This window comes from Eptesicus fuscus, chromosome 4 (genome assembly GCF_027574615.1).
Source record: "Eptesicus fuscus isolate TK198812 chromosome 4, DD_ASM_mEF_20220401, whole genome shotgun sequence".
In the NCBI taxonomy this organism is placed as follows: domain Eukaryota; kingdom Metazoa; phylum Chordata; class Mammalia; order Chiroptera; family Vespertilionidae; genus Eptesicus; species Eptesicus fuscus.
The window spans coordinates 82,140,428-82,167,147 of record NC_072476.1 but is presented as its reverse complement, the minus strand read 5'-3'; the positions used below and the strand labels follow the sequence as shown (position 1 = coordinate 82,167,147).

General features: G+C 45.3%; 1 protein-coding gene across 1 annotated transcript in view; it reads right to left on the bottom strand.

Moving 5' to 3' along the window:
* Nucleotides 1–26,720, bottom strand: part of LOC103305135 (elongation of very long chain fatty acids protein 7) — a 169,336-nt gene that overhangs the window by 38,048 nt on the left and 104,568 nt on the right. The window contains exon 8 of the mRNA XM_054715232.1: nucleotides 16,570–16,835. Coding sequence (XP_054571207.1) covers nucleotides 16,570–16,835 — 266 coding nt within the window. The remainder of the gene's footprint in view (nucleotides 1–16,569; nucleotides 16,836–26,720) is intronic.

Below are 26,720 nucleotides of genomic sequence, written 5' to 3'. Positions count from 1 at the left end.
ATCCTTTGATGAATTTACTTGAAACAAATTAGAATTCATTACCTAATCAACGAGGGCATCTAAACCACAAGAAAAACATTTATATTTTAATAAATATGACCGTTAAATGATAGAGGACACAATGTCTTAAACTTCTTACCATAATATATACTGAAATTATTCCATTAGCATCAGCAGAAATTTGCAGCATCTACAGCTTTTGTCAGCCTGAGCCTGCCTCTTTGCCTTCAGAAGTAACCTAAGCCCTTGGTATAAAAAAGCTAGCTGGGCAGTGATTAGTATAGGAGTTGACTACTCTGAGACTGACATTTCCCAGACACCCATGGGTTAGGCCCATGGTCGGCAAACTGTGGCTCGCGAGCCACATGCGGCTCTTTGGCCCCTTGAGTGTGGCTCTTCCACAAAATACCACGGCCTGGGTGAGTCTATTTTGAAGAAGTGGCATTAGAAGAAGTTTAAGTTTAAAAAATTTGGCTCTCAAAAGAAATTTCAATCGCTGTACTGTTGATATTTGGCTCTGTTGACTAATGAGTTTGCCGACCACTGGGTTAGGCAAACCCATAGCAATTTGCTGGGTATCAAATGTACGCTGTACCCATTCAACATATTCTTCTAGCCCAGTAGTGCTATATAATAGTATGCCATTTAAATGCTGAAAACTGCTAATGATTACATTTCACAGTTTTGCTTAAAGGTATATCAGGAACGTAGAGTGTTTGAGGGCAGAATGAGAGATGCCCTGGCTTATTTTGCTTTGTAGAGCATCGGCCTGTGGACTGAAGGGTCTCAGGTTCGATTCTGGTCAAGGGCATGTACCTCTGTTGCAGGTACCCAACTGGGGCACGTGAGAAAGGCAATCAGTTGATGTGTCTTTCTCACATCGATGTTTCTCTCTCTCTGTCTCTCCCCCTCCTTTCCATTCTCTCTAAAAGAAAATCAATGGAAAAAATATCCTTGGGTGAGGATTAACAAAAAAAAAAAGAAGGAGAAGAATGAGAGGTAAGAAATAATTAGTTGTCAAACTAAGGAAACCTTTGAGCTCCCAGCTCAGAAATCATTCTTTATTCCTTATTCCAAGTGAATAAAGATTCCATTACAAGTAAAGGATCAAATGAGTATTTTTAAAGAGGGGAGAAATATGATTTACAGGGAAATAGCATTTACAATAGCACCAAAAACCATGAACTACTTAAATCTAAATCTAACAAAACTTGTGTAGAGTACTCAAAGCTAAAAAACACTGCTGAGAAATTTAAAACCTAAATAAACTGAGAGATATACCACGTTCATGATTTGGAAGACTCAATTTTGTTAATTTGTCAAATCTCTGCATACTGATTTACATATTCCACACAATTTCACTCAAATCTCAACAGAAATTTTTGTAGAAATAAGCAAGTTGATTCTAAATTTATATAAAAAGGCAAAAGAACCAGAACAGCCAAAACAACTTTGAAAAAGAACAAAGTTGGGGGACACACTACCAGATTTCAAGATTTATTATAAACCCCCTGAATCAACACAGTGTTGTCCTGGAGACAAGCTGGAATATAGGACTCTGTATGATGCTGTGCCTTATATACATATGAATAAATGGCCAAAAACCATGGGACAGAGCAGGAATAGCCTTACTCACCATCCCTCCCAGTGACCCATTCCCACAACTAGAGGTCCTGTCCCCTATAGAGTACTCGGATCAGGAAACATAATAGGGCACTTTGGTCTCCTTAAGCAGGGAGCAGCAGGCAAGAGGAGGAATCACGAACCCAGCAGCAGTAAATGATCCTGACCAGCAGAAAGAGGGCAGCTTCTCCGACCCATCAACACAAGAGCACCTGTGGCAGCTCTTGAATGGGCATGTGAAAAACACCAGCCTAAGAAGTGCATGGTTATCAAGGGTTCCTACTCTCAGAAATGAACTTTTGGGTCACACTACCAGTAAGCAAACCCAAACCTGCCAAGGTGATAGGTGAGGGTGGGGAAAATGTACAATGGAGAGCGGAGAAGAAGATGAGCACCAGCTGTAGCCAGGAAACCAGCTGCAGCATTAGGGACTGTGTTCTTCCTAGTATTCTCCATTTCCTAGACTTCGCCTCAGAAAGAGCCCCATGGACATGTGTGGAGCAGCAGCTCTGGGCAGCACAAGAAACGGACTGCACTGATCATGGAGGTGCACAGCCCATATCTCCATTCAAGAACCCAACAGACACCAGTCTCTAGCTGCTTATCTGTCAGGCTTTTCCCAGGAAGCTTCCAGCACATAAGTGAGCAGTGGGGGTTCTGGAGCCGGACCAATCCTAACAGAAGATACAGGACTCCTCTAGCAGGCAGCCTCTGCCCAAGGACTCCCCATCAACCTGGCCTGACTTTCTCAGAACTGCACCCTGTGGTCTGAGGCCCTTCCTACCCAATTCCTTCCCTCTCTATTTCACAGAGGTCAGGCCTGCATCACAAGCTGAAGGCTCACCCCAATTCCTGCTCCTTTTCCCTTTATCCTTTCCAGGTGGCCCAGAAGCCAAGCATTAAATCACTTGCATTCCCTAGGTCCGTTTTGGCATCTTCTTCTGTTCTCAGAGGGCCTGAACTAACAGAATCATCTAGTAATTTGTATTCATCTATGTGTGATGACATCACTTCAAACAATGTAAGTGCCTACTACATATCAGATACCTCTAGGTAGCAGAGATACAAGAATTAATACCAGCCTGGCCAGCGTAGCTCAGTGGTTGAGTATTGACCTATGAACCAGGAGGTCACAGTTCGATTCCTGGTCATGGCATATGCCTGGGTTGTGGGGTCGATCCCCAGTGTGGGGCATGCAGGAAGCAGCCCATCAATGATTCTCATTACTGATTTTCTATCTCTCTCTATCTCTCCTCTCTGGAACCAATAAAAATATCTTTTTTTTTTTAAAAAAAAAAGGAATTTATACCAGTTCCTGCCCTCAAGAAACAGTCTAGTGCAGGAGTAAAAAACCATGACCTGCAGGCAAATCCCACCACTTGTTTTAATACGTTTTACTGGAACACAGTCATGCGGAACCCTTTACATGTGCTCTGGCTGCTGTCACCCTACAACAGAAGTCAGGCGGTTGTCTGACCCACAAACATTTACTATCTGGCCCTTCACAGAACAAGTTTGCTGTGCCCTTGTCTAATGAGACCATATACCAATCTAGACCGAAATGTTAACATGCTTACTCTGTAGATGAGGACACAGAGGTTCAGAGTGTAAGCAATTTGCCTAAGATCACATTGGTAGCAGTAACTCCAGAACTGGGATTCGAACCCAGGCCTGCCTCACTCCAAACCCTGTACTTGTTATAGCCCTTCTATTACTGAGCTTGTGTTACACTTAACCATAGCTCACCTGATGTGGGAAATGACTGAGTCACTTTTACTCAGGAATAGAGGTGCGGTGATTATTGCTTAATTCCTTCCCAGTATAAAGGAAACTCTTCACTTACTAACCTTTGAACTTCTTTCTCAATAAATACGAGGCATTGTGCTGGGTGTGGGGGACACAGATAAAAACAAATTCTTTCACAACCTTACCTAACAACACTCCCTGCATAATAACAGGTAACATGTTGTTACATACTGTAACCTCACTTATGATGACATGACGGACTTTATAAGCAAGTCCCCTTATCTTGATCAACTTCTCTCCCTTCCTTGCCTGGCAAACACCTATTAATGCATCAATACTCAACCCAAGTGTCACCTCTGAAGCAAAATATTCTCTGACTTACTCAAGCAGAGTTGATTCCCCAGTCCTCAAATGGCATTGAATGCACCTCCTTATAATGGCATTTGTGACAATGAATTTTTATTTATCTGTCCTCTTATCTAAACTTTAACTCTGAAGATAGGATCATGCATCCAAGTGTTTAGTGGTGTGGCTGGCATAATTAGGCACTCCATAATACTTGAGAAAGGAAAAACAGGCAGGAAAGGAGGAGGATGGGGAGAAGCAGCATATATGAGAATCTAATTAACACTGACCCAAAAAACCCCGAAAGCTGTAAGAAAAGGCCATAACATAAATATTAATCAAGAAACTGGTGAAATGCCGACTGGACATCAATTGCATAAAAATGCTTAAATAGACTATGCTTTCTGATACTCATATAAAACATTTGTCTGCCCTCTCCCACTTCTACTCTGCAAGCTTATAAAACTCCTCAAATCCAGAGTGGTATAGTCTCACCTTTAAAGGTCTTTTATAAATCTGGTCTTATAATCTGTACCTCAAGGCAAATTCCCACTCCTCTCAGAAAGTTAAGGTTTAGGGTTAACTAAGGAAAGAAAACTGATTGATACCTGCATGATCTTTATTATTTTGTTCAAGGTTAACAGTATTTGAGAAGTACTCCTGTTCAATCCACCTTCTCTTCACCTAAAATAGAAGCATTCAGTGAGCCATGCTCCTTTGAGTTTTCTAACTTCCATTGCTCCATTTCCTATCAATGATAATAACCAGGCATCATGAATTCACAGGAAAGGAACCTAGGTAAGGATTAAAGAAAAAAGGATTTTTCAAGGGCAAGTTGGTGAAGACCAAGTTGATAAAACAAATATAAAGGGAAGGGATATAGACACCTGACAGAGAGAATGAAACACAGAAACTAAGACCACAAATGAAGGGCTAGGATAGAAAAATAAATCATGGATTTGAAATTTTTACAAATTATTTAAAAATCCTATAAAAATTACAAAAGTTTGTCAGTAACCAGGAACTGCTTTTTCTTTTCTTTTCTTTTCTTTTTTTAAAATATATTTTATTGATTTTTCACAGAGAGGAAGAGAGAGGGATAGAGAGTTAGAAACATCGATGAGAGAGAAACATCGATCAGCCGCCTCCTGCACACCCCCCACTGGGGATGTGCCCACAACCAAGGTACATGCCCTTGACCGGAACCGAACCCGGGACCTTTGAGTCCGCAGGCTGACGCTCTATCCACTGAGCCAAACCGGTTTCGGCAGGAACTGCTTTTTCTTAGGACAGTCTGTGTCAATGCATTATTTAACAGACCTACATGTACTGACATCTTTTACATCCAAAGGTAGTGGTAATGTAACCTCAGAATTGGTTGGACTTAACAATCCAATACAAAACTTTCAACCCAGGGGCCAAGTCTAACCAGCCTACTACATACTCTAGTGGACTGAGCTCCTGTGCCTCAGAGACTACCAGGACCCTGAGCTGGAATACGTCACCTACTGCTAATTGCTGCAGGCCAGTCTGATCTGCTGCTTAGCTTTTTGGCTGTCCCAAAAATCCTGGCACTATTTTCTAGACCCCAAAATTTGCCCCCATTTTGCTCCCTTTACAGACATTGCTTGTTATATCAGTCTGAGTGAGTTCTGGGTGGCAGAAACCAATTCTGACTAATTTAACCAGAAAGAAACTTGGAAAACACCCAAATAAGTCACAAAATCAATCAATAAGGAGAGCACAGCAGGAACCACAAGTGACAGCTCGTGTGAAAGCCACTGCGGGCACCGTGGCCTCTGGATGCTTCTGCCTCTATGCAGGCCACCACCACCATCACAGGGAATTCTAAGATGTCCCCTCTTCTTTGCATCCCTCACTCAAGATTCAGTCCTAGGTAGGAACATTCCAGCTGCCAAGGGTAGGGCACGTGCCTGCACCCTAACTGCTCGGGGCAGGAAGAGGGAGTATCTTACCTACTGAGGCTTCCACTGTTGGAAACATGGTTCATACAAACAGGAATCCCACAAAATAAACAGGAATGTTTAGAATACTCAGCAATGAAAAAAAAAAAAGTCAACTCTATCCTATTATTACTATTCACTTAATCTATTCTAGAACACAGACTTTATTCCTACTCAAAACGATAACCATGACTGCCTTGGCTTTTTAAAACAAAAGTCTACTCCCCAGCCAGGTATTTAAGAAACTCCATCAAATGTATCCCTATGACGCCCTGACCTAAAACTTCTTCTGCAGCCAGGCCAGTCTCCTCCCTCCTCTCCCAGTAAAGCTGACATTCATTTCTGAGAACCTCAGTCTTGCCACTCTTGTCACCTGAAATAACATCTCTCTTCCTGTCCCTTATTATTAAAGTCCTACCCCATTCTCAGGACCCAGGTTGAAGTTTTCCCCTCCTCCTCCATGAGGTCTCAAAACACTCCAGTACACACCGAGTAGGTCACAGGCACAATCCCTTCACTGGCCAGACAAACATAATAATGGTAAAATGTAGGGAAATAAATGGTGGGAAGTGTGGCAATGGAAATGGGTTTGCCCCACCTAAAAACTTTCAGGTTCATAATTTTTTAAAACAATGGGTTAGAAGCTAATAGTACTAAGTGCCTCTAGGGAAGGGAATTGGATGGCTGGGAGGAGAGCTGGAAGGGAGACTTTAAAAAAAAAAAAGTATTTTTATTGATTTCAGAGAGGAAGGGAGAGGGAGAGAAAGAAACATCAATGATGAGAGAAAATCATTTATCGGCTGCCTCCTGCACACTGGGGATCACGCCCGTAACCCAGGAATGTGCCCTAACTGAGAATCGAACCATGACCTCCTGGTTCACAGATCAAAGTTCAACCACTGAGCCATGCCAGTCAGGCGAGACTTTTATTATACACTAGTGGCCCAGTGCACGAAATTCGTGCATGGAGGGTGGGGTTCCCACAGCCCAGCCTGCACCCTCTCCAATCGGGGACCTCTTGGGGGATGTCCACAGGTATCGGGCCTAAACCGGCAGTCGGACATCCCTCTCACAATCTGGGACCGCTGGCTCCTAACCACTCACCTGCCTGCCTGCCTGATCACCCCTAACCTCTCTGCCTTCCTGCCTGATCACCCCTAACTGCCTCTGCCTGCCTGATCACCCCTAACTGCCCTCCCCTGCTGGCCTGATCTCGCCCCCAACTGCCCTCCCCTGCAGGCCTGATCTCACCCCCAACTGCCCTCCCCTACCAGCCAATTTGATTCTGATTGGTCAGTTTCTATGCCAGTCAGCGTCTCTGGGCCTATCAACGGGCCTGATCAGAGAGGCAGGGCTGGTCAGCAGCCCCCATGGAGGCCCGGAGAGAAACAGAGGCATGGCTGCTGGCAAAGCCCGGAGAGAAAGAGAGAGACAATGGCTGATCAACAGCTGCCATGGAGGCTGAGGATCAGACCCTGCCTTTCTCTTCGGGCCTCTCTCTGGGCCTGATCCACAGCCCCCTTGGCAGTCAGTGCTGGGTCACCACGGCAACCCAGCACTGACTGCAGGACTAACTTCCAGTGTTCGGTTGAGCCTTCGGTTGGTTGTTACAGACCCCAGGTTTTTATATATTAGGATACTCTTTTGTACTTAGTAAATTTTGAACCACATGAAAGTATTACCTCCACAAAATATGGAAAATAAAAATCATATGGACAAAATTTTAATGACCAAAACATTACACCAGTCAAACAAAATACATGTGCCATCCCAAGGACCACCAGTGTAGCACCTCCAATTTGTTGTTTGTTACAGATTAATTAAATAGCCTTAGTTCTGCTACTTATCTTTATCACATATGTATACTCTATCACAAGAGACTGCAAAGTTAGGGAGGAAAAGAATCATGTTATATTTCTTTTTTATCACCTTCAATGCCTTGCATTAAAAAACATGTGATTATGGAACAGAGTGCAGAATCTCGGAGGGAAGGTGGGGAGGGTGGGTGGGTGGGAGGTAACCAGCCAAGAACTTTGTATGCATATGTGCATGGCCCATGGACACAGACAATGGGGCAGTGAAGTGAAGGGGCGGGCAGGCTGAAGGGGGTTAGTGGGGCAAAATAGGGGACATATGTAATACTTTCAACAATAAAGAATTATTAAAAAAAGAAAAACGTAATTATGTACTCAATATTTGAAATTATTAAAGCTTGGAATTTAAAAATGCATTAAAGGTCTAGTTCATCCCTGTAATTTAATGATGAAAAAACTGATGCCTAGCAAGCCTAAGGAACTTATCTAACTATTAAAGGACAAGAACCTAGGACTTGAGGAAATGAATAAAAACAAACTCACAGCCCTGACCAGTGGCTCAGTGGTTGGAGGGTCATCCCACACACCAACAAGTTGCAGGTCCCTGATTGGGGCTCATATAGGAGGCAACCAATCAATGTTTCTTTCTCACATCAATGTTTCTTTCTTTCTTTCTCTTTCTCCAGGGTAAGGATTTAAAAAAAAAAAAAAATTCACAGGCACACATTCTGAGCATTACTATTAAAACAAAGGATGTCCACTAGAGGGAGCCAATAGTGCATTAACTTAAAGGTGAAGTTCCTAAAACAGTTCCCTTCAAAAGATCTATAGGGTAGTTATAAAGAACTTTTCCCAGACCACTGAAAATGACTAAAGGGCCAAATACCTAAAACAATGTAAATTCAGATTTCTTTTCACTAGAGGTGAAAATAGAGGCTTTTCAAATCCCTAGCATTAAAAAGAAATGTTATTAGCATATAGTAAAACAGATTTTTATGTGTGTGTACATTTCTATCAATTTTAGAACATTTGTATAATCACTTCAATCAGGAAACAGAACAGGTCCATTATTTCCGCCCCCCCACCCCAAAAAAACAACAACTACCTCCTGCTCTGACTTTATAGTGACAGCCTTCTGCTGGAACACCCCCACTTCCCACCCTCAACAGACAATAACATTCCATTGTATAAATATACACTGTTTAGCCATTCATCCACTGAAGCACACATGGGTTGTTTTCAGCTAGTGGTGTTTATTAATAGAGCTGCTATAAATATTAGTGTACAAGTTTTTGTGTGAACATGTTTTTCTTTTTCTAGAGTAAATGCCCAAGAGCAGGAATACTGAGTCATAGCGTAGCCCTGCCAAACTGTTTTATAAAGTGACTACCAATGTAGGCTTCCACCAGCAATAAAGGAGATTTCCTACTGCTCAGCATCCTCACTAGATCTTGAGATTGTCAGTATTTTTATTGTAGCAATTCTAATAGATATGTAGTGTATCTTGTCATGGTTTTAATTTACATTTCCCTAATGCTAACTATGTTAAACATTTTCTCAAGTATTTATCTGCTATCTGGTTATCTTTGGTAAAGTATCTGATCAAGAAAAGTGTTTGTTCATTTTTTAATTGGGTTGTTTTCTTACTATTGAGTTTTATATAGATTTGAGAGAGTGAGGAAGAGAGAGGGGGATAGAGAAACAACACTGAATGAAAACTATGATTTGGCTGCCTCCTGCATGCCCCCTATTGGGGATCAAGCTGCAACCTGGGCATGTGCCCTGACCTAGAATCAAACCAGTGACCTCTGGGTTCATGGGATGACACTCAACCGAGCCATAACAGCCAGAGCTAGTTCTTTATATTTTTTATACCAATCCATTGTTATTTATGTAGCTTGCAAATATTTTCTCCCCATCTGTAGCTTGTCTTCTAATCCTCTTCTTGGTAGCTTTCATAGAGCAAAAGATTTTAATATGGATGAAGTTCAATTTATCATGTTTTCTTTTATAAATCACACTTTCTCCTGTTTAATTAAAACTTTTGTAGTTTTACATTTAAATCTATGATTCATTTTGAATTTTTTGTGTAAAGTCTGAGATTTAGGTTAAGGCTCATTTTCTTGCATATAGAGGCTAGATATCCAAGTGCTCCAACACCACTGACTGAAAAGACTACTCTTTTTCATTTAAATTATTTTTATACCTTTGTCAAAAATCACTTGGCCATATTTGTGTGTATCTCTGGACTCTTCTGTTCCACTGACCTATGTCTATCTCTTCACAACACCACAGTCTTCATTCCTGTGGCTTTATGTACAGTAGGTCTTAAAACTGAGTAGCATGATTCTTTTGATATTTTTTTTTTAATTAAGAACTGTGAAAGTAACAGTATTCAACAAAGTTGACAGCATCTACATAAAAAATTTTAGTTTCAAATTAGAATCAGTATTTTGGAAATAGGCCAGAAAATAAAATGCAAATATGAGGGAAAGGAACAGAAAAAAAGAGAAAAAATGAAGTAGGAGGAAACGAAAAGGAAAAAGAAAGGAGGATGAGAGTAACACATGGAGAGATAGAAAGAGAAAGAGAGGAACAGAGAGGTAGGAGAATAAAAAGAAAATGGCACCCAACACATTAGCTCCAAACCACTACAGCTGAGCAAGTGAATGCCCTCTGTAAAATATGAACACCTTCTGGGTTCTCAGTACTCATGAAGCCAGCATTAGTAGTGAGAGGAGGTCAAAGGCCAGGTGTAGGCTAAAGATCTACCGTATTTTCCGGCGTATAAGACGACTTGGCGTATAAGATTTTCCTGGGTTAAAAAGTCGTCTTATACGCCGGAAAATACGGTACATACACTAAGCCAGTGGTCGGCAAACTCATTAGTCAACAGAGCCAAATATCAACAGTACAACGATTGAAATTTCTTTTGAGAGCCAAATTTTTTTAACTTAAACTTCTTCTAACAACACTTCTTCAAAATAGACTCGCCCAGGCTGTGGTATTTTGTGGAAGAGCCACACTCAAGGGGCCAAAGAGCTGCATGTGGCTCGAGAGCTGCAGTTTGCCGACCATGGCACTAAGCCAAACACTTTCCTCATTAAATAGCCCAAAACAAGCAGCTATCATATTACATACTTCTATTTTTATATAACCCACTAGTGGCCTGGTGCATGACACTTATGCACATTAAAAGGGAATTAATTAGAGGAATTACTTTACTATTGCTATTTGCCCTTTCTCTATAATAGAAGTATCAGAGATGAAAGAAAATTAGTAAAATGTATATGAAAATCTTCCTCCTGTCAGAGTCTGGGTTGCGCCCTGGGACCCAGAGTTAAGTCCCTGCCCACCCGTGCACGCCTCGAAATCATGCAAGATCCAGACCTGGCCAGCCCCACCCCTGTCAAGCCCCGCCAGGCAGAGGGTGCAGCCTCAGATCCCCCGGCCTGCGCCAGGCAGGTGGTGCGGCCTGGGGTCCCCCAGGCCAGTGCCAGGGTGGGGGGGTGTGCCTTGAGGTCCCCCATCAAGCCACACCAGGTGGGGGGCACAGCCTCAGGTCCCCTGGCCCAGCCCGCCTCCATGCAGCCTCAGGTCCCTGCTGATCGCTCATTATGGGAACTCCACCTCCACTGTGGGTGCAGCCGTCTTGTATTACAGAAACCCCGCCTCCACTGTGGGTGCAGCCATCTTGTGATGGTTAATTTGCATATTAGCTCTTTATTATATAAGATTATATTAAATTTAAATAATCCTATATAATAAAAGCCTAGTATGCAAATTGTCCCCTCAACTTAAAAATCGACCACTCACTATGACATGCATTGACCACCAGGGGGCAGCGCAGAACATAGTGGACATCAGCGATGCTGAGCTGGTAGTGTGCGGCAGTGGTGGTGCTGCCGGCCCCGATGGTCCCCAATGAGAGGGGGACTGCAGCAGGATGGTGGAGCAGGTGAGCAGGTGGTGCCAGGCCAAGGCGGGTACGAGCAGGGGCATGATCACCCGGCCGATCACCCCACGGACAGCTACCAGTGGCAGTGGTGGGGGTGGGGCTGCCGCCCAGCTCCCAGGCACTGAGGGAGCTGGGCAGGGGGCCCAGCCCCGATCAATCACCCTGCAGACGGCAACCAGCAGCCAGCAGGCCCTGATTGCCCAATCAGGGCTGGGCCCTGGGCTGGGATGGGGCACTGGGTGTGTGTGGCAGCAACCAACCTCCTGCGGTGCCCAGGCAGGGGGGCTCTAATGTCTGGCTGGCTACCTGAGGGTGGGGGTGACTAGACGGAGGTGCAGTGAGAATGTGGAGTGTCCACCAAGCTTGCTCTCACTCCCTCTGCCACCCTCTCCCGGGATGCCAGAGCTTGTGCACTGGGGAAGCCCCTGCACTCAGGTGCCAGGCACCCACAAGGAGCCCACCCCACACCTGTGCAGCCTCTTCCATGGGTTTGCACAGGAGCCAGTCTGCGAGGCTGGCCGGGAGAGAGCGCGCTGCCCACCAGGCTTCTATGGGTGCCACTGGGCAGCCCAGAGGCCCACGCTGCACCCCAGCCCACGGCGTCCAGCCATGCTCACCGCATCTCCACATGGGGACTAGGGCGCCATGACTCAGGCAGAGGAGGGAGCGTGGGGTCCCGAGGGTCCATGTGCTGCCCAGGGCCCAGAGGACAGCTGAGACCTGCTTTTCCACGCCAGACGCTCACACTTCAATTGCCAGCCAGGCCTAGGGACTATACCCATTCATGAATTTCGTGCACCGGGCATCTAGTCCTACATAATATTCTGTTCATACACAAATAGGGGGAGATCCCATGATCAGTATGAAATTTATTTAACTATAACATTCCTGGTATTTTATTTAGATACTAGAGGTCCGGTGCACGAAATTCGTGCATGGAGGGGGTGGTGTCCCTCAGCCCAGCCTACATCCTCTCCAATCTGGGACCCCTCGAGAGATGTCCAACTGCCCTCTCACAATCCAGGACTGCTGGCTCCCAACTGCTCGCCTGCCTGCCTTCCTGATTGCCCTTAAATCGCTTCTGCCTGCCAGCCTGATCACCCCCTAACCACTCCCATGCCAGCCTGATTGATGTCTAACTACTCCCCTGCCAGCCTGTTTGCCCCCAACTTCCCTCCTCTGCCAGCCTGGTCACCCCTAACTGCCCTCCCCTGCAGGGTTGATTGCCTCCAACTGCCCTCCCTTGCAGGCCTGGTGCCTCCCAACTGCCCTCCCCTGCTGGCCATCTTGTGGTGGCCATCTTGTGTCCACATAGGGGCAGGATCTTTGACCACATGGGGGCAGTCATATTGTGTGTTGGATTGATGGTCAATCTGCATATTACTTTTTTATTAGATAGGAGGATAGAGGCCTGGTGCGCGGGTGGGGGCCAGCTGGTTTGCCCTGAAGGGTGTCCTGGATCAGGGTGGGGTTCCCTTGGGGCGTGGAAAGGCCTGAGCAAGGGGTCTGTGGTGGTTTGCAGGCCAGCCAAGCTGCTGGTGACCCAAGCAGAGGCCCTGGTATCTGGAATTTATTTACCTTCTACAATTGAAACTTTGTAGCCTGGAGCGGAGCCAAGCCTCCTGCTGGATCCGTGGCTGCCGCTTGGATTTGTTTACCTTCTATAATTGAAACTTTGTATCCTTGAGTGGAGGCCTGGGCCAGCCAGAGTGTGTGGAAAGCTTAGCTTCTTCTATTGCCGGGGAACCCAATAGTAGCCATCTTAGCTGGGGTTAATTTGCATACTCGCCCTGATTGGCTGGTAGGCGTGGCTTGGCTGGTAGGCGTGGCTTGACTGGTGGGCGTGGCTTGTGTAGCGGAGTGATGGTTAATTTGCATATTATCCTTTTATTAGATAGGATTTCAAAGAGAAACGTATCTGGTTTTCTGAGGATGAAATACCCACCTTTCCCACCTTACAAGGTTGTCATGAAGATCAAATGAGATTACAAAAGGGAAACTGCTTCAAAAATTAAAATTTCTTATAAAAATTCAAGATAGTGTAACTGGCTCTCCTCAGAAGCCTAGAGCCATGAAGTTTTGTTAGGACATAGATGACAGCAGCTGACTCAACTCTGAGGACCCTTTGGTGAAATCTAAAATTGTCCTCACTGGAAGCAATTCCAGAACCTTTCTAGTCACCAGTATTCGTAACAGGAAATAACTTGGGGCACTTCTCTGCAACATCTCTTCTGATTATTATAAACAACTAGAGGCCCGGTGTGTGAAATTCGTGCACGGGGGGTGGGGGAGGAGGAGGTGTCCCTCAGCCCAGCCTGCACCCTCTCCAATCTGGGAACCCTTGAGGGATGACCAACTGCCCATTCCCTCAAGGGTTCCCAGATTGGAGAGGGTAGTCGGACATCCCTCTCACAATCCAGGACTGCTGGCTCCCAACTGCTTGCCTGCCTGTCTTCCTGATTGCTCCTAACTGCTTCTGCCTGTCAGCCTGATCACCCCCTAACCCAGTGATGGCGAACCTATGACACGCGTGTCAGCACTGACACACGTAGCCATTTCTGATGACACGCGGCCGCATGCCGAGGATGAAACATTTGTGACTAGAGTCTTGGAGTTAGTTTTTTCCTCAAAGTGACACACTACCCAAGTTATGCTCAGTTTTTTGGCGAAGTTTGACACACCAAGCTCAAAAGGTTGCCCATCACTGCCCTAACCACTCCCCTGTCAGCCTGATTGCCCCTAACTGCCCTCCCCTCAGTCCTGGTCACCCCCAACTGCCCTTCCTTGAAGGCCTGGTCCCGCCCAACTGCCCTCCCCTGCTGGCTATCTTGTGGTGGCCATCTTTGACCACATGGGGGCAGCCATCTTGTGTGTTGGAGTGACAGTCAATTTGCATATTACTCTTTTATTAGATAAATTCTGCAACAAGTCTGACACATCATAGGTGCTCTATAATTTTCATTCCTTTTTTCCCAGCAAGAACTCTCAGCTACATAGGCCAGCCTTTTTCATACAACTTATAAAGGCTCCTCTTCCATAAAGCCTGATATTTAGAATCAGGTTCTGGAATTTCTTCACCTTATTGACTCTCCTATTTTCAAATCTAATCTTCCTCTAGCTCCTAATCTCCCTTCTCTGCTTTCATTATAATATGGCTGTAGTGCTATTCAACCGCAAGCAGCATTGGAAATGGAGCAGGTAGGGCAGCCTGCCCCACTCTTCCCTGGAGCACTGGCAGGTAATGGTGATGATCCTGAGCACTAGTCCCAGAAGCTATACTCCACACTCATTAGCTTACTCTCCATTCAAGGCATGTGCTCCTTAACAAGTGACTTACTAGTACATATCTACATAGATTTCATCCCAGATTAACCTGAGAACATCAAACATCAGGGCTTAACTTATAGAACTTCCACTCAGGAAAAGGGAAGATTGTGAGTATTCAGGTGGTAAATAATTAAGGAAAATACTGCTCCCTTATGACTCAAATAGTCTATAAGAAAAACTGGATCATTATTTCATGAACAAATTTAATCTGTGCACACTGTTTTTTAAAGGGGAAACATGGGCAAGTCTTCATATTGAAGGGAACATGCTCTCACAGTCAGTGCTGGGTGGTCAGCTCCTAGAGCACGATCCTATTTTACAGTTCTGATGACTCTCAGTGCCTCATGGAACTCAATGAGAGGTGCCCAATAGAACAGATTGGAAATTGCTCATCCAGAGAATCTTTTAGCAGTATGCTGGCTAAATATTGATGGGGGTACAAGCAATTAGAGTTTCCCAAGAAAAATAACCACTGAAGAATCCCCAATAAAGTGCAGCATGTGGAACCAGGGCTAGAGCATTATGATCGCCGAACAAGCTAACATCACACACGATCCTAATTAAAAGTTGGATCAGCAAGTCAGAAATAACTGCCAAATGGAGAAACAACTAACTGCCCAGATGACAACTTGATATCTACTAGTAGAAGCTGAAGACTGCTGATAAAACTATGTGAGGAAATTAGATTCTAAACAAACAGCAACGTCTGGTCTTGGCCTTGGCACCCTCTCCTTGCTCGTCAGCCTTTCTCAGTAGCTAGTCTTGAAGAAGCCAAAGAAATTGTTGAGGTTTGAAAAGTCAGGTTTTCTCTACTCAAGCCAGGTGTCCCAGTGGCCTCCAAATGCCCTCAATAAACGTGTTGTAAGAGGATTCCTTAGTTTTCTGGGGCAGGCTGCCCTGACTGCTCCATTTTCAGTGCTGCTTGCAGTTGAATAGCACTACAGCCAAATTATAATGAAAGCAGACAAGGGAGATTGGGAGCTAGAGGAAGATTAGATTTGCAAATAGATGATCAAGTCCTTATTTTGATGTAAAATAAAGCAATTAAGAATCCATATTCTCCCATTTTTTTAAATCCCTCACAGTTTCTTAGCACTTTGGTAAGCCTCTCTGTAGATAACTCAACAATTCTTCTTTTCGGAACTAGTGTGACTTCATTCCCTCTTTAGTCTTCTCCCATTCCCTGAATTTTAGGTAGGGCCCTTCCACATCCAGCAGTAACAGCCTAGTAAGTAGTGGGCATGGAAGTACAAGCAAAGAGATTATTTGGTAGTAAGTGTCCAATCATAAGAAAGCACTGAAACAAGCAAAAATGTTTGAAGAAGAGCAGACATGCATTGCCAGGGTTAATCTGAGACATCAGGGAATTCTAGTATAATTCTTCACATGAGCCCTGAGTTCTGCTTAATGATCAGACCCACTCTGCCACTAGATCCCTTGAATATGTACCTTCTCATTGTTCACAAAGGCTGATCCAGAGCTACTATTTAACCTTTTCAGATCCCCTAGGACAAGTACTAAGCTAAGGTAGCCATCCTTGCAGGTGTGCAAAAGATTTCTTTACTAAAAGTCACTGCAACAAAAGACTGCTATGGGATGCTCTATGGAGTCAGGAAACATTACAATCGGTTTTATTGTAACAACTCATTCAGTTCTCCACTCCACAAACCACAGGAGCAGCAGCCCTCCAAGGGACAAGGTAAATTCTTTCACATAAGGAAGTTTCTGACTCTGACAGATCCGTTCATCCTCCCCATATTCCTCCCCTTCAGAGTTTACTGGTTGCTGTTACCTGTACAAGTGACCGTTGTCTTCAAAATCTTCCTGACCCCATCTGCCCTTGATATCTTCGATAACATGATTCTTCAGGAATTTTTTTAGCAGCTGCACCGTTTGTTTGCGGGTCACTTCAGGGCCAAAGTTCTGATTGCACCTCAGCAGGTCATGTAGCCAGTCCACAGCTTCAGCCGCTGTGAAGCAACGTTCGTAACTTTTGAAACGACAGCGATGTTTCCGTAATGGCATCCTAGTGCGAAAAAGCTCAACAGTTTCGTTCCACTAGGAGAAAAAAGAGAGAAAGGCATTTAGCAATCAATTGATTTTTTTTCAGGTTATTGTATCCAAAATATTTCTGACAACAAATGCAATTTTTCCATTTAAAAGGCTGTCTAAATAACAGATGGAGCTTTGAAATTTATGTATTTACAAGCTTCACACTCTAAAGAAAAAGTAAATTTTTTAAATGAATTTATTCAATAAATACTTACTGGAGATATTGCTGTCAAGTTGTCCTATGAATTTTTACATTAATAAGATACATATGATCAAAAATAATAGTAAACTGAGGTCAATATGCTTAATTCACTTCTTGGAATCCTAAGTTTAATATGACTCTACCTCACTCAGCAATTATTTAGTGTTTGTTCCATGAAAGGCATTATACGGTCTCTAGCTTTGGGAAGGTTTTGTTGTTAATGATGTTGTTTTAAGGAAACAATATAATTTTTTTTCTTTATGGTTACAGGGTTTACTCAGAAAGCTTCCCCAGCCTGAGGTATTAAAAATATTTATTGAATTTTTATTTTAATGTGACTCAGAATCAAGTACTAATACAGGCACTCTGCATCTATGAAAAGTGTACTTCATACATTTCTGTGAATATGAGATTTAAAAAAGTTCCAATTATCATGTAATTTTTTTAAGTCTAAAGCAGAAAGGAGAAGTGCCAATATCCAGAGCTTCTCTCTGTTTTCCTTGCATAAATGATGTGAATATATAGGTGGAGACGGGAGGGAGGATGTGTTCTTTTCCTTCCACAAAAGAGAGTAAAGTTTTTGAAAGACCCTGATAAAGCACAATCTATAATTCATCCTGACATGGGACCTACCAGATGGTTTCAAATAGTAGAAACCACTGGGAAGTGGAAGCAGATATGAAAACATTATTTTTAAAACACCCTATTTGTTCCCTACCACCACCATCCATATCTCTCAGAGGCTAGCAGAAAGAAAAACTTAAATTTGTATTTGTTGGTTGCTTTTTTTAATGAATCATTCTGGATGTCTGTAGTAGACTGTTTGCAAAGATGAATGCAAACACTCCTCCCATCCTGTTCACAGGTACCTCTGCAATGTGACTGCAAATCTGTCCATAAAGAAGTACAACTACCCTGGCCGGTGCGCTCAGTGGTTAGGGCATCGTTCCTCAAATCAAGGGGTCTCAGGTTCAGTTCCGGGTCAAGGGCATGTACTGGCTTTCGGGTTCGCTCCCCACCCCCAGTAAGGGCATGTACAGGAGGCAACCAGTTGATGTGTCTCTCTCACATCGATGTTTCTCTCTCTCTCTCTCTACCCCCTCAGTCCCTCGGTCCCTCAGTCCCTCCCTCCCTCCATCCCTTCCATTCTCTCTGAAAAGCAATGGACAAAATATCCTCAGGTAAATATTTTAATAAAAAGTGGAACTGAATAGGGAATATAGTCAATAATAATGTAATAACTACGTATGTATGGTGTCAGATGGGTACTAGACTTCCGGGAAGAGGGATCACCTCATAAGTTATATAAATGTCTACCCACTATGTTGTATACCTGAGATATTAAATGTCAACTGTAATTGAAAAAAAATTTTTAATTTAACCAAAAAGTGGAGCTGAATTTCTACAATCTGGAATTAGCTGATTGACTTGCTAAATTGACTTTTGTTTAGATCTCAATGAGATCTAAACAAAAAGTTACAGGCAGAAACCTTCTTTTGGTTATGTTGAACCACTATGTGAAGACACTGGGCCCAGCCAACAGCCAGAACCAAGTCAAGGGGTCATCCTGTCCTAGTCAAGTCACTAGATGATCGTGGCACATGAGTGGCTCCAACAAAAAAACCACTGACATAAGCCCAGTCCAGACTGGCTGACTCACAAAACTCTGGGCACGTAGATGGTTAAGCCAAATACAACAATGCCACAGACTCCCCATGTCTTCTGAAATCTATGTATAATTTCATGAGTATGTGGCATGTGCACTAGTCCACAAAAAAGAGATTCTCAAAGTGGTCTATGAGCCAAATAAAAAAATTAAACAACCATCTGCCCCAACCATGACTTCTCTTAGAAGCTGGCTTTCTTAACTCTGGCTTGACCCCACCGGCCACTGTGACACTGATTCCAGAAAGAAAAGGAAACCCTAATTATACCTCCCCCTGTCCCACTGTCCTCATCTCTTCCACATACACAAGTCTAGTTGAATCAGAGGTTGGAACTTAATTCCCATCTTTTCCTGGATGTCCATTGGGGTGCACAGAACAAGGAGGCTAATTCCCAAGTTAAGAAGTGACCAGAAGTGGTGACAGACCCAAGAGAAAGGTCCCTTCCTCCCAGATTACCATTACGCTTTCATAGAAAGCTGTCTAAAAACCTGCCATGAACATACCAAATGGTCATCACTTATTCCTTTATGGTAATCCTCTGAAACAGAAATCACTGTAATTACTTGCTCCAGGTCACAAAAGAAATCAAAATAAGTACCCCTGAGAACTCTGAATACCAAAGCTCTTCTCCCAGGAGAAAAGGCAGCACCCTGGACCATCAGCAAAGGCTCTTAGACCAACCAGCCCAACCCCTCAATTATGTCCATGATGACAAAAAAAAAAAAACAGAAACGCCAGGAACCGGAAATGTGGTCAGGGCGATCCACCTCTGTTCTAGGCACCGTTAGAACGAGCCTCAAGTTGTCACCACAAGTGACTCTCAGGACGGAGACACGCCCTGCCCGGACTGCAGGAGGGTCCCTGAGGTTAGAAATGGTTCCCCGCCCCGCTCCGGGCAGCAGGCGTAGGATTACCCAGGACAGACAGGCTGGGAGAGGGGGTCACCTGGTCCTCCCGGCTCTGCAAACTGGGAGGTGCCATTGATGGCCGAGAACACCTCCTAGACCTAGGGAACGAAGCTGCGCCCCCGGCGGCCTAGGCTCCGGGACCCGCTATCCGTTCTTTGAGCAACCGGCTCCAGAAACCGGCTCCCCCGGCCCAAACCCCGGCCCGGCCTCCAAACCCCGGCCCGGCCTCCAAACCCCGGCCCGGCCTCCAAACCCCGGCCCGGTCTGCCCTGGAGAAGCGAAGACGGCCCGTCGGCGGGAAGGCCGGGGAGTCGGGGGCCGGAGTCCCCCTCATGCTCACTCACCAGCTTGGTGGCCCGGTACGGCCCGGGCCCCACAATGCGGTGCTCCATGGCCCGCACACGGCGGCGGCGGCGACCGCGGCGACACGGCGGCGACACGGCGGCGATACGGCCGATCTGCGAGAACCCACCGAGCCGCTGTTTGAATCGCGAGCCTGCGCGCAGCGGGCGCTGATTGGGCGGCGCTGCGGCACGTGACAGAAACTGCTGGGCGGGGCCGCCAGGACCCACGCGGAAAGGGGCGGGGCCGGTGTTTCCACGGAGTCCTTCTGCGGAGGGAGCTGTGGACGCACGCACACCCCTAAGTCGGCTACCGGCCCTCGCCCCGCCGTGCGCACATTGCCAGGGCGCCTGTCGACTGACCGTGCAGGGGTGTCTCCGCCACGCTCCGAGGCGAAGGTGGCTGGAGCCACCGCAGACTACCCCACAGCCCGTCCACCCTGCATACACACGCTTTTGCTGCAAAAACGTCAATGAAAGTAACAGTGACCGAAACCCAGCGGGACTGGATAGACAAATCCCTGTCCGCCCTTCCAAGTGCACCGTGAACCTGGAGGTGCTGCCAAGATTGGGAAAAGGAGGCAGTGAAAGGAAGCGAGAGGATAGCGTCTACAGGTGGAGGGACATTTAAAAACTAGATAAGAGCACTTAGCCACGAGGAGTGTCTGTAGCGTGTAGGAACAACAAAGATAGGAACGAGTCCCGACTTAGCTTTCTATTTGTTCTTTTGGTAGAGTAGGCTTTCCCTTGAATTTGAGTTCTATGTTTTATATCAGACTGAATTTTTCAGTCCCTTGCCGCAGGGCTGTGAGTTCTTTCTTTACTGCTCAGGATTTTCCCCACCTAGGAATTGGTGGCCTGATGTTCCTTCCATTTTTCAAAAGGACAAATGAGGTACCAACTCTTTGCCTATGACTAAAGTTCAAAGTTCAAATCTGATCACCTCAGAGAGTACTCAGGATAAGACTTGAGACTCCCTTCCTCCATTTGCTGGTTTGGGTATGTGTCTACCTGAATTTTAGAAAGCCAAAAAAAAAAAAAAAAATCCTGGGATGATACATATGTATTTTGTAATCAGAAAAAGCAATAAAGATCATTTTACTTCCAATGAGTGAATCCTTATCAAACTTCTTTTTGTTGGGGGACAGGGGAAGAGGGAGAGGGGGGCTCTGAATTCCAAGGAAGAGATCTTGGCAAGGAATACCAATGGGGTCCAAAAGAGAGAAAGACAGAAGGAATTTCAGAGCCTTGTCCATCTGGAACCTGCCACAGTGATGGAACTGGAATCTGATACAAAACCCAAGAGTCCATCATAAGCTATGGAAAAGATAATTCCTTTTACTGGAAAGGCACATCTTCAAAATGATCAGGAGCCACAAAGACAGTGTTTGTAAATGTAGTTTAAGTTGGACTGCTGATAATCATCCTTTCAATATCACATAAAAATAATTGGGAAATTTTTCCCCATCTCTGTGCCCTAAAAAGTCAGTGCTTTCTACCTTTCTAGCCTAGCTCCAACCACGATATTATTTCTACTCCTTAAACATACTAAGTTGTTTTCCCAACTCACAGCCTTTGGACTGTTCCCCTGCCAGGAATGTTCTTACCCCAGCTTTTTGCAAGGCTATCCCCATCTCACCATTCAGGTCTCAGTTTAAATGCTGCCACCCACTCTTTTTTTTAAAATATATTTTATTGATTTTTCACAGAGAAAAAGGGAGAGGGATAGAGAGCTAGAAACATCGATGAGAGAGATACATCGACCAGCTGCCTCCTGCACACCCCCCACTGGGGATGTGCCTACAACCAATGTACATGCCCTTGACCGGAATTGAACCTGGGACCTTTCAGCCCACAGACCGACGCTCTATCTGCTGAGCCAAACCGGTTTCGGCATGCCACCCACTCTTGCACTGTTTTTTTCCTTCATGTCACAAAAGGTCTCTAAATTATTTATTTATTTTTGGTCTTCTAGTGATCAAAAAAGGGTCCCACCTTCTGTGAGTATTTTGAGCATCTGTAGGGCTGTTTTCTGGTTTTCAACAAGATAGGAGGGGAGAGAAAAAAATTAGGAGGGCCACTACTGGTATTTTGTAGGCGGGAGCCAGGGGAGCTAGATATCCTGTGATGCTTAAGTTAGGCTGCACAAGCAACAACTGGCCCATGTTCTGCATGAATTTTCAGTGTCCCACCGGGCCTTGAGGTCAGTAAAAATCTGTTTGTAATTATCTGAGCTGAGCACATAAATGTCTTTTACATAAATAAAAAACATTTTCAGCCAGTTTTAATATAAACTGAAGTTTCCAGGAATAGTATGCTCTCTTTAATCAAGGAAAACTTGCTTTCCATGTCAGAAAATCCTATCTAATAAAAGAGTAGTATGCAAATTAGCCATCACTCCACTACACCCACATGCCACGCCCACAAGCCATGCCCACAAGCCAATCAGGAGCAAGTATGCAAATTAACCCAACCAAGATGGCTGCAGCCACAGAGAGAGCAGGAGGGAGGCTTGGGTTTCCCTGGTGATGGAGGAAGCCAAGCTTTCTGCACTCCCTGGCCAGCCCAGGCCTCCGCTTAAGGCTACAAAGTTTCAATTACAGAAGATAAATAAATCCCAACAAAAAGGGCAGCAGCCACGGAGCTGGAGAGAGCAGGAGGCTAGGGTTGCCCCCAGCGATGGAGGAAGCCAAGCTTCAGCCCTGGCCTGCTTTGGCCTCTGCTTAAGGCTACAAAGTTTCAATTAGAGAAGATAAATAAATCCCAACAGAAATGGCTGCAGCCACAGAGCGAGCAGAAGGCTTGGCTCCACTCAAGGCTACAAAGTTTCAATTGTAGAAGATAAATAAATACCAGATACCAGGGCCTCCGCTTGGGTCACCAGGGGGCATAGCCGGCCTGCAAACCACCATAGGCCCCTTGCCCAGGCCACCCCACGCCCCAAGGGAGCCCCCACCCTGATCCGGGACACCCTTCAGGGCATACCAGCTGGCCCCCACCCATGCACCAGGCCTCTATCCTATCTAATAAAAGAGTAATATGCAGATTGACCATCACTCCAACACACAAGATGGCTGCCCCCATGTGGTCAAAGGTCCTGCCCCCATGTGGACACAAGATGGCCACCACAAGATAGCCAGCAGGGGAGGGCAGTTGTGGGAGATCAGGCCAGCAGGGGAGGGCAGTTGGGAGGGACCAGGCCGGCAGAGGAGGGAAGTTGGGGGCAAACAGGCTGGCAGGGGAGCATTTAGACATCAATCAGGCTAGCAGGGGAGTGTTTAGGGGTGATCAGGCTGGCAGGAAGAAGTGGTTAGGGGCAATCAGGAAGGCAGGCAGGCAAGCAGTTGGGAGCCAGCAGTCCTGGATTGTGAGAGGGATGTCCGACTGCTCATTTAGGCCCGATCCCACCAGTGAGATTGGGCCTAAATGGGCAGTTGGACATCCCTCGAGGGGTCCCAGTTTGGAGAGGGTGCAGGCTGGGCTGAGGGATACCCCACCCCCCCACCCCCCGTGCACGAATTTCATGCACTGGGCCTCTAGTCATGTAAATAATGGCAATGCAGTTTGTGGTGTTTGAGACACATACCTGTGACATTCTGCATCTGTAATGGTTGAATTCATGTATGTGGTGCATATTGATGTAATATACTTAGTTCTTATTTCAAAATGTCAAATATAAAAAAAATGATAATATTATGTTGACTGTTGTCTTTACTTCTCTTTAATCCAAATTTATTTTTATAAGTAAATGCAAATACTTCCCTATTTCATTATATCTTTAGGTGTAGTCATGCTTAGGTATTTACTTACATTTTCAAATGAATATTGCTTTATTAGAAACTAGAGGCCCGGTGCACAAAATTCGTGCATGGGGGTGCAGGGGGGGTGGGTGTCCCTCAGCCCTGTCTTGTCCTGCAAAGATGCCAGCATCCCTCACCCCGGCATCTAGCCAGAGGTTCCTCCCCTCCTTCTGCACAGCCTCTGGGAAGATGCTTGTCCTGGGGCCTCCTCAGGGCCCTGGCCCACGACGCCCTGCAGTTCGGGTACTCGGGGGCTTGGGCTTTCAGGTCTGGCTTCCTCATCTGGCATGGTGAGCATCAGCTGCCATGGGAGCCTTGCCTTAGGAGTCACCCCCTTGGACCATACTACTTGCGAGTGTGTGTGGGGGGGATGGCCTCGGTGGCAGTGATTTGATGTCTGTAGCATGCCCGCTGACACCCACCACCGCAGCACCACACTGGTCCCGTCTGGACTGCTGGCAGGGGGCTTCCAGTCTGTGACTGGGGCTGATGGGCTGTGACTGGGGGCTGCAGGTGGAGGACCCCAGCACCCATAGGGCTGTCAGCATCAGGAACTGGAAAGATCCATTTTTCTGGTTCCTCCCCTGCCGCACGGATGCTGAGCTCCGGGCCCCAAAGGCCCGTTCACTCCCGCCGCACGGCTGGCCGGGGCGGGGGCGCGTGCGCGCGGCGCTGGGCGGCCCTTTAAGTCCCGCCGCATGGCCGGCTGGGGGGGGGGAGCGTGCGCGCAGCCCCAGAGGCCCGTTTACTCCTGCCGCACGGCCCGCTGGGCCGCAGCACAGCCATGGTGCAGATGCTGAGCTCGCGCCGCCGCTGGCAATGCGAGCTCAGCGTCCTGCCGGCCCCATTTGGTCCCTGCTCAGCAGCGCGGTGGCTGATCACGAGTCCCCGCCCCCCCCGCTCCTCTCACCGGCCCAATCGGCTACCCTGGCCACCCCAAGTCCCGCCCCCTGTGCCTCCCGGCCCAATCGCAGGCATAGCGGAGGTACGGTCAATTTGCTTATTACTCTATTATTAGGTAGGATTACTTCCCTATGTTAACTCTTAATTATGTGTAGGTTGATTATCTGTGAATTTCATTTTAGCAGAGTAAAAAGGATATTCATTCTGATCCAGTTACGAACCATTGCTGTGGCCTAGAACTCCATGAGATCAAGGTCCTTTTGTTTCCCATTGTATTCCAGTTCCCAGAACAATATCTGCTACATAATAGATATTCAAACAAAAATTTTAAATAAATGATATTCTTTATTTTAATGTAAAAATGTTTTAATTTATTCAAAATAGTTTGTCCTGTGTTTTCACACCTGAGCATACCATAATCCACAATCCCTCTCCATTGATAACCCAGTTTAATAAACACAGAAATTGCTAGTTTTTGTTTTTGTCTGACCGACTCATGACTATGGTAAATGAATATTTATCTCTGATTTATCTACTAGGAATTTATAGCTAAATTTGAGGCCAATTTCTAACAACTATAAAGAATGTAATGGTGAGTTATTTTATATTTCTACCTTTATTTTCTACTTATTATCTGGTAGTCTATAAATATATCATAAGTCACCTCAGCTTCTTTTTGGGAAGAGAAACTGTTTAGTTTTTTTGTTTTCTTTGTGTTGTTTTTTTGTTTTTTTAAGAAATAAATTACACATCAACAAATGACAAGTGCTGGTAAGGATGTGAAGAAAAGGGAATCCTCATACACTGCTGGTGGGAATGCAAACTGGTGCAGCCTCTGTGGAAAACAGTATGGAGTTTCCTCAAAAAATTAAAAAATGGAACTCCTATTTGACCCAGTGATCCCACTTCTAGGAATATATCCTAAGAAATCAGAAACACTAATCAGAAAGAATATATGCACCCCTATGTTCATAGCAGTGCAATTTATAATAGCTAAGTGCCCATTAGCAGCCTAAGTGCCCATTAGCAGATGAGTGGATTAAAAAACTGTTGTACATCTGCACAATGGAATACTACACAGCTATAAAAAAGAAGGAACACTTACCATTTGCAACAGCACGGATGGACCTGAAGAGCATTATGCTAAGTGAAATAAGCCAGTCAAAGATAAATATCACATAATCTCACTCATTTGTGGAAAATAATGGACAACATAAACTGATGAACAAAAATAGATCCAGAGACATAGAAGCATGGAACAGACCATCAAACCTCAGAGGGAAGGCAGGGGGGGGGGGCAGTGAGCAGGGGCAGGAGAGAAAGAGAGAAGATAGAGACCAACCAAAGAACTTGTATGCATATAAGCATAACCAATGGACACATACAGGCAATAAGGGGTGATGGCCTGGTCTAGGGGGCAGGGGTGGGCTAGGAGTGGTCAATGGAAGGGGGGGAAAGGGACATATGTAATACTTTCAACATTAAAGATTTTTTTAAAAGAAATAAATTACAATCCTTACTTTTGTAAAACAGCTTACAAAGCTTTTTCACATTATCTTATTTGATTCTCAGAACTATGTAAATCATGAATAACCCATTATTGCTGTTCAGGAAGCTAAGCTTCAGAGAGGATAAGTGACTTACCCAGAGAAGTTAAGTGTCCCATTAACAAAACTTGCATTTGAACCTAGACCTTCTTCAGTGAAAACCTGGGGAGTTTGGTTTGGCATGGTTGTTTGATTGATTGGTTTTTACCAATACCTTCAGAAAGCAAAAAGGATAATTTTCAAATATAAAGTCAAATTTTGCATTTATATTTATGCAAACACACATTTCAGGAGAAGGGGAAAAAAGATAGAAATCTTTCATAAGTCTATCCAAATGCTCCTTCCCAGGAGTGAGTTTCATAAACATCACACATTTGAATTCTTTTCAACTATGGTTTGGCTTGTTATTTTTGTACTAGAGGCCTGGTGCATGCACTGGAGGGGGGTCCCTCAGCCCGGCCTGCCCCCTCTCACAGTCTGGGAGCCCTCAGGGGTGGGAGGCATCCGACGATCAGGGGAAAGC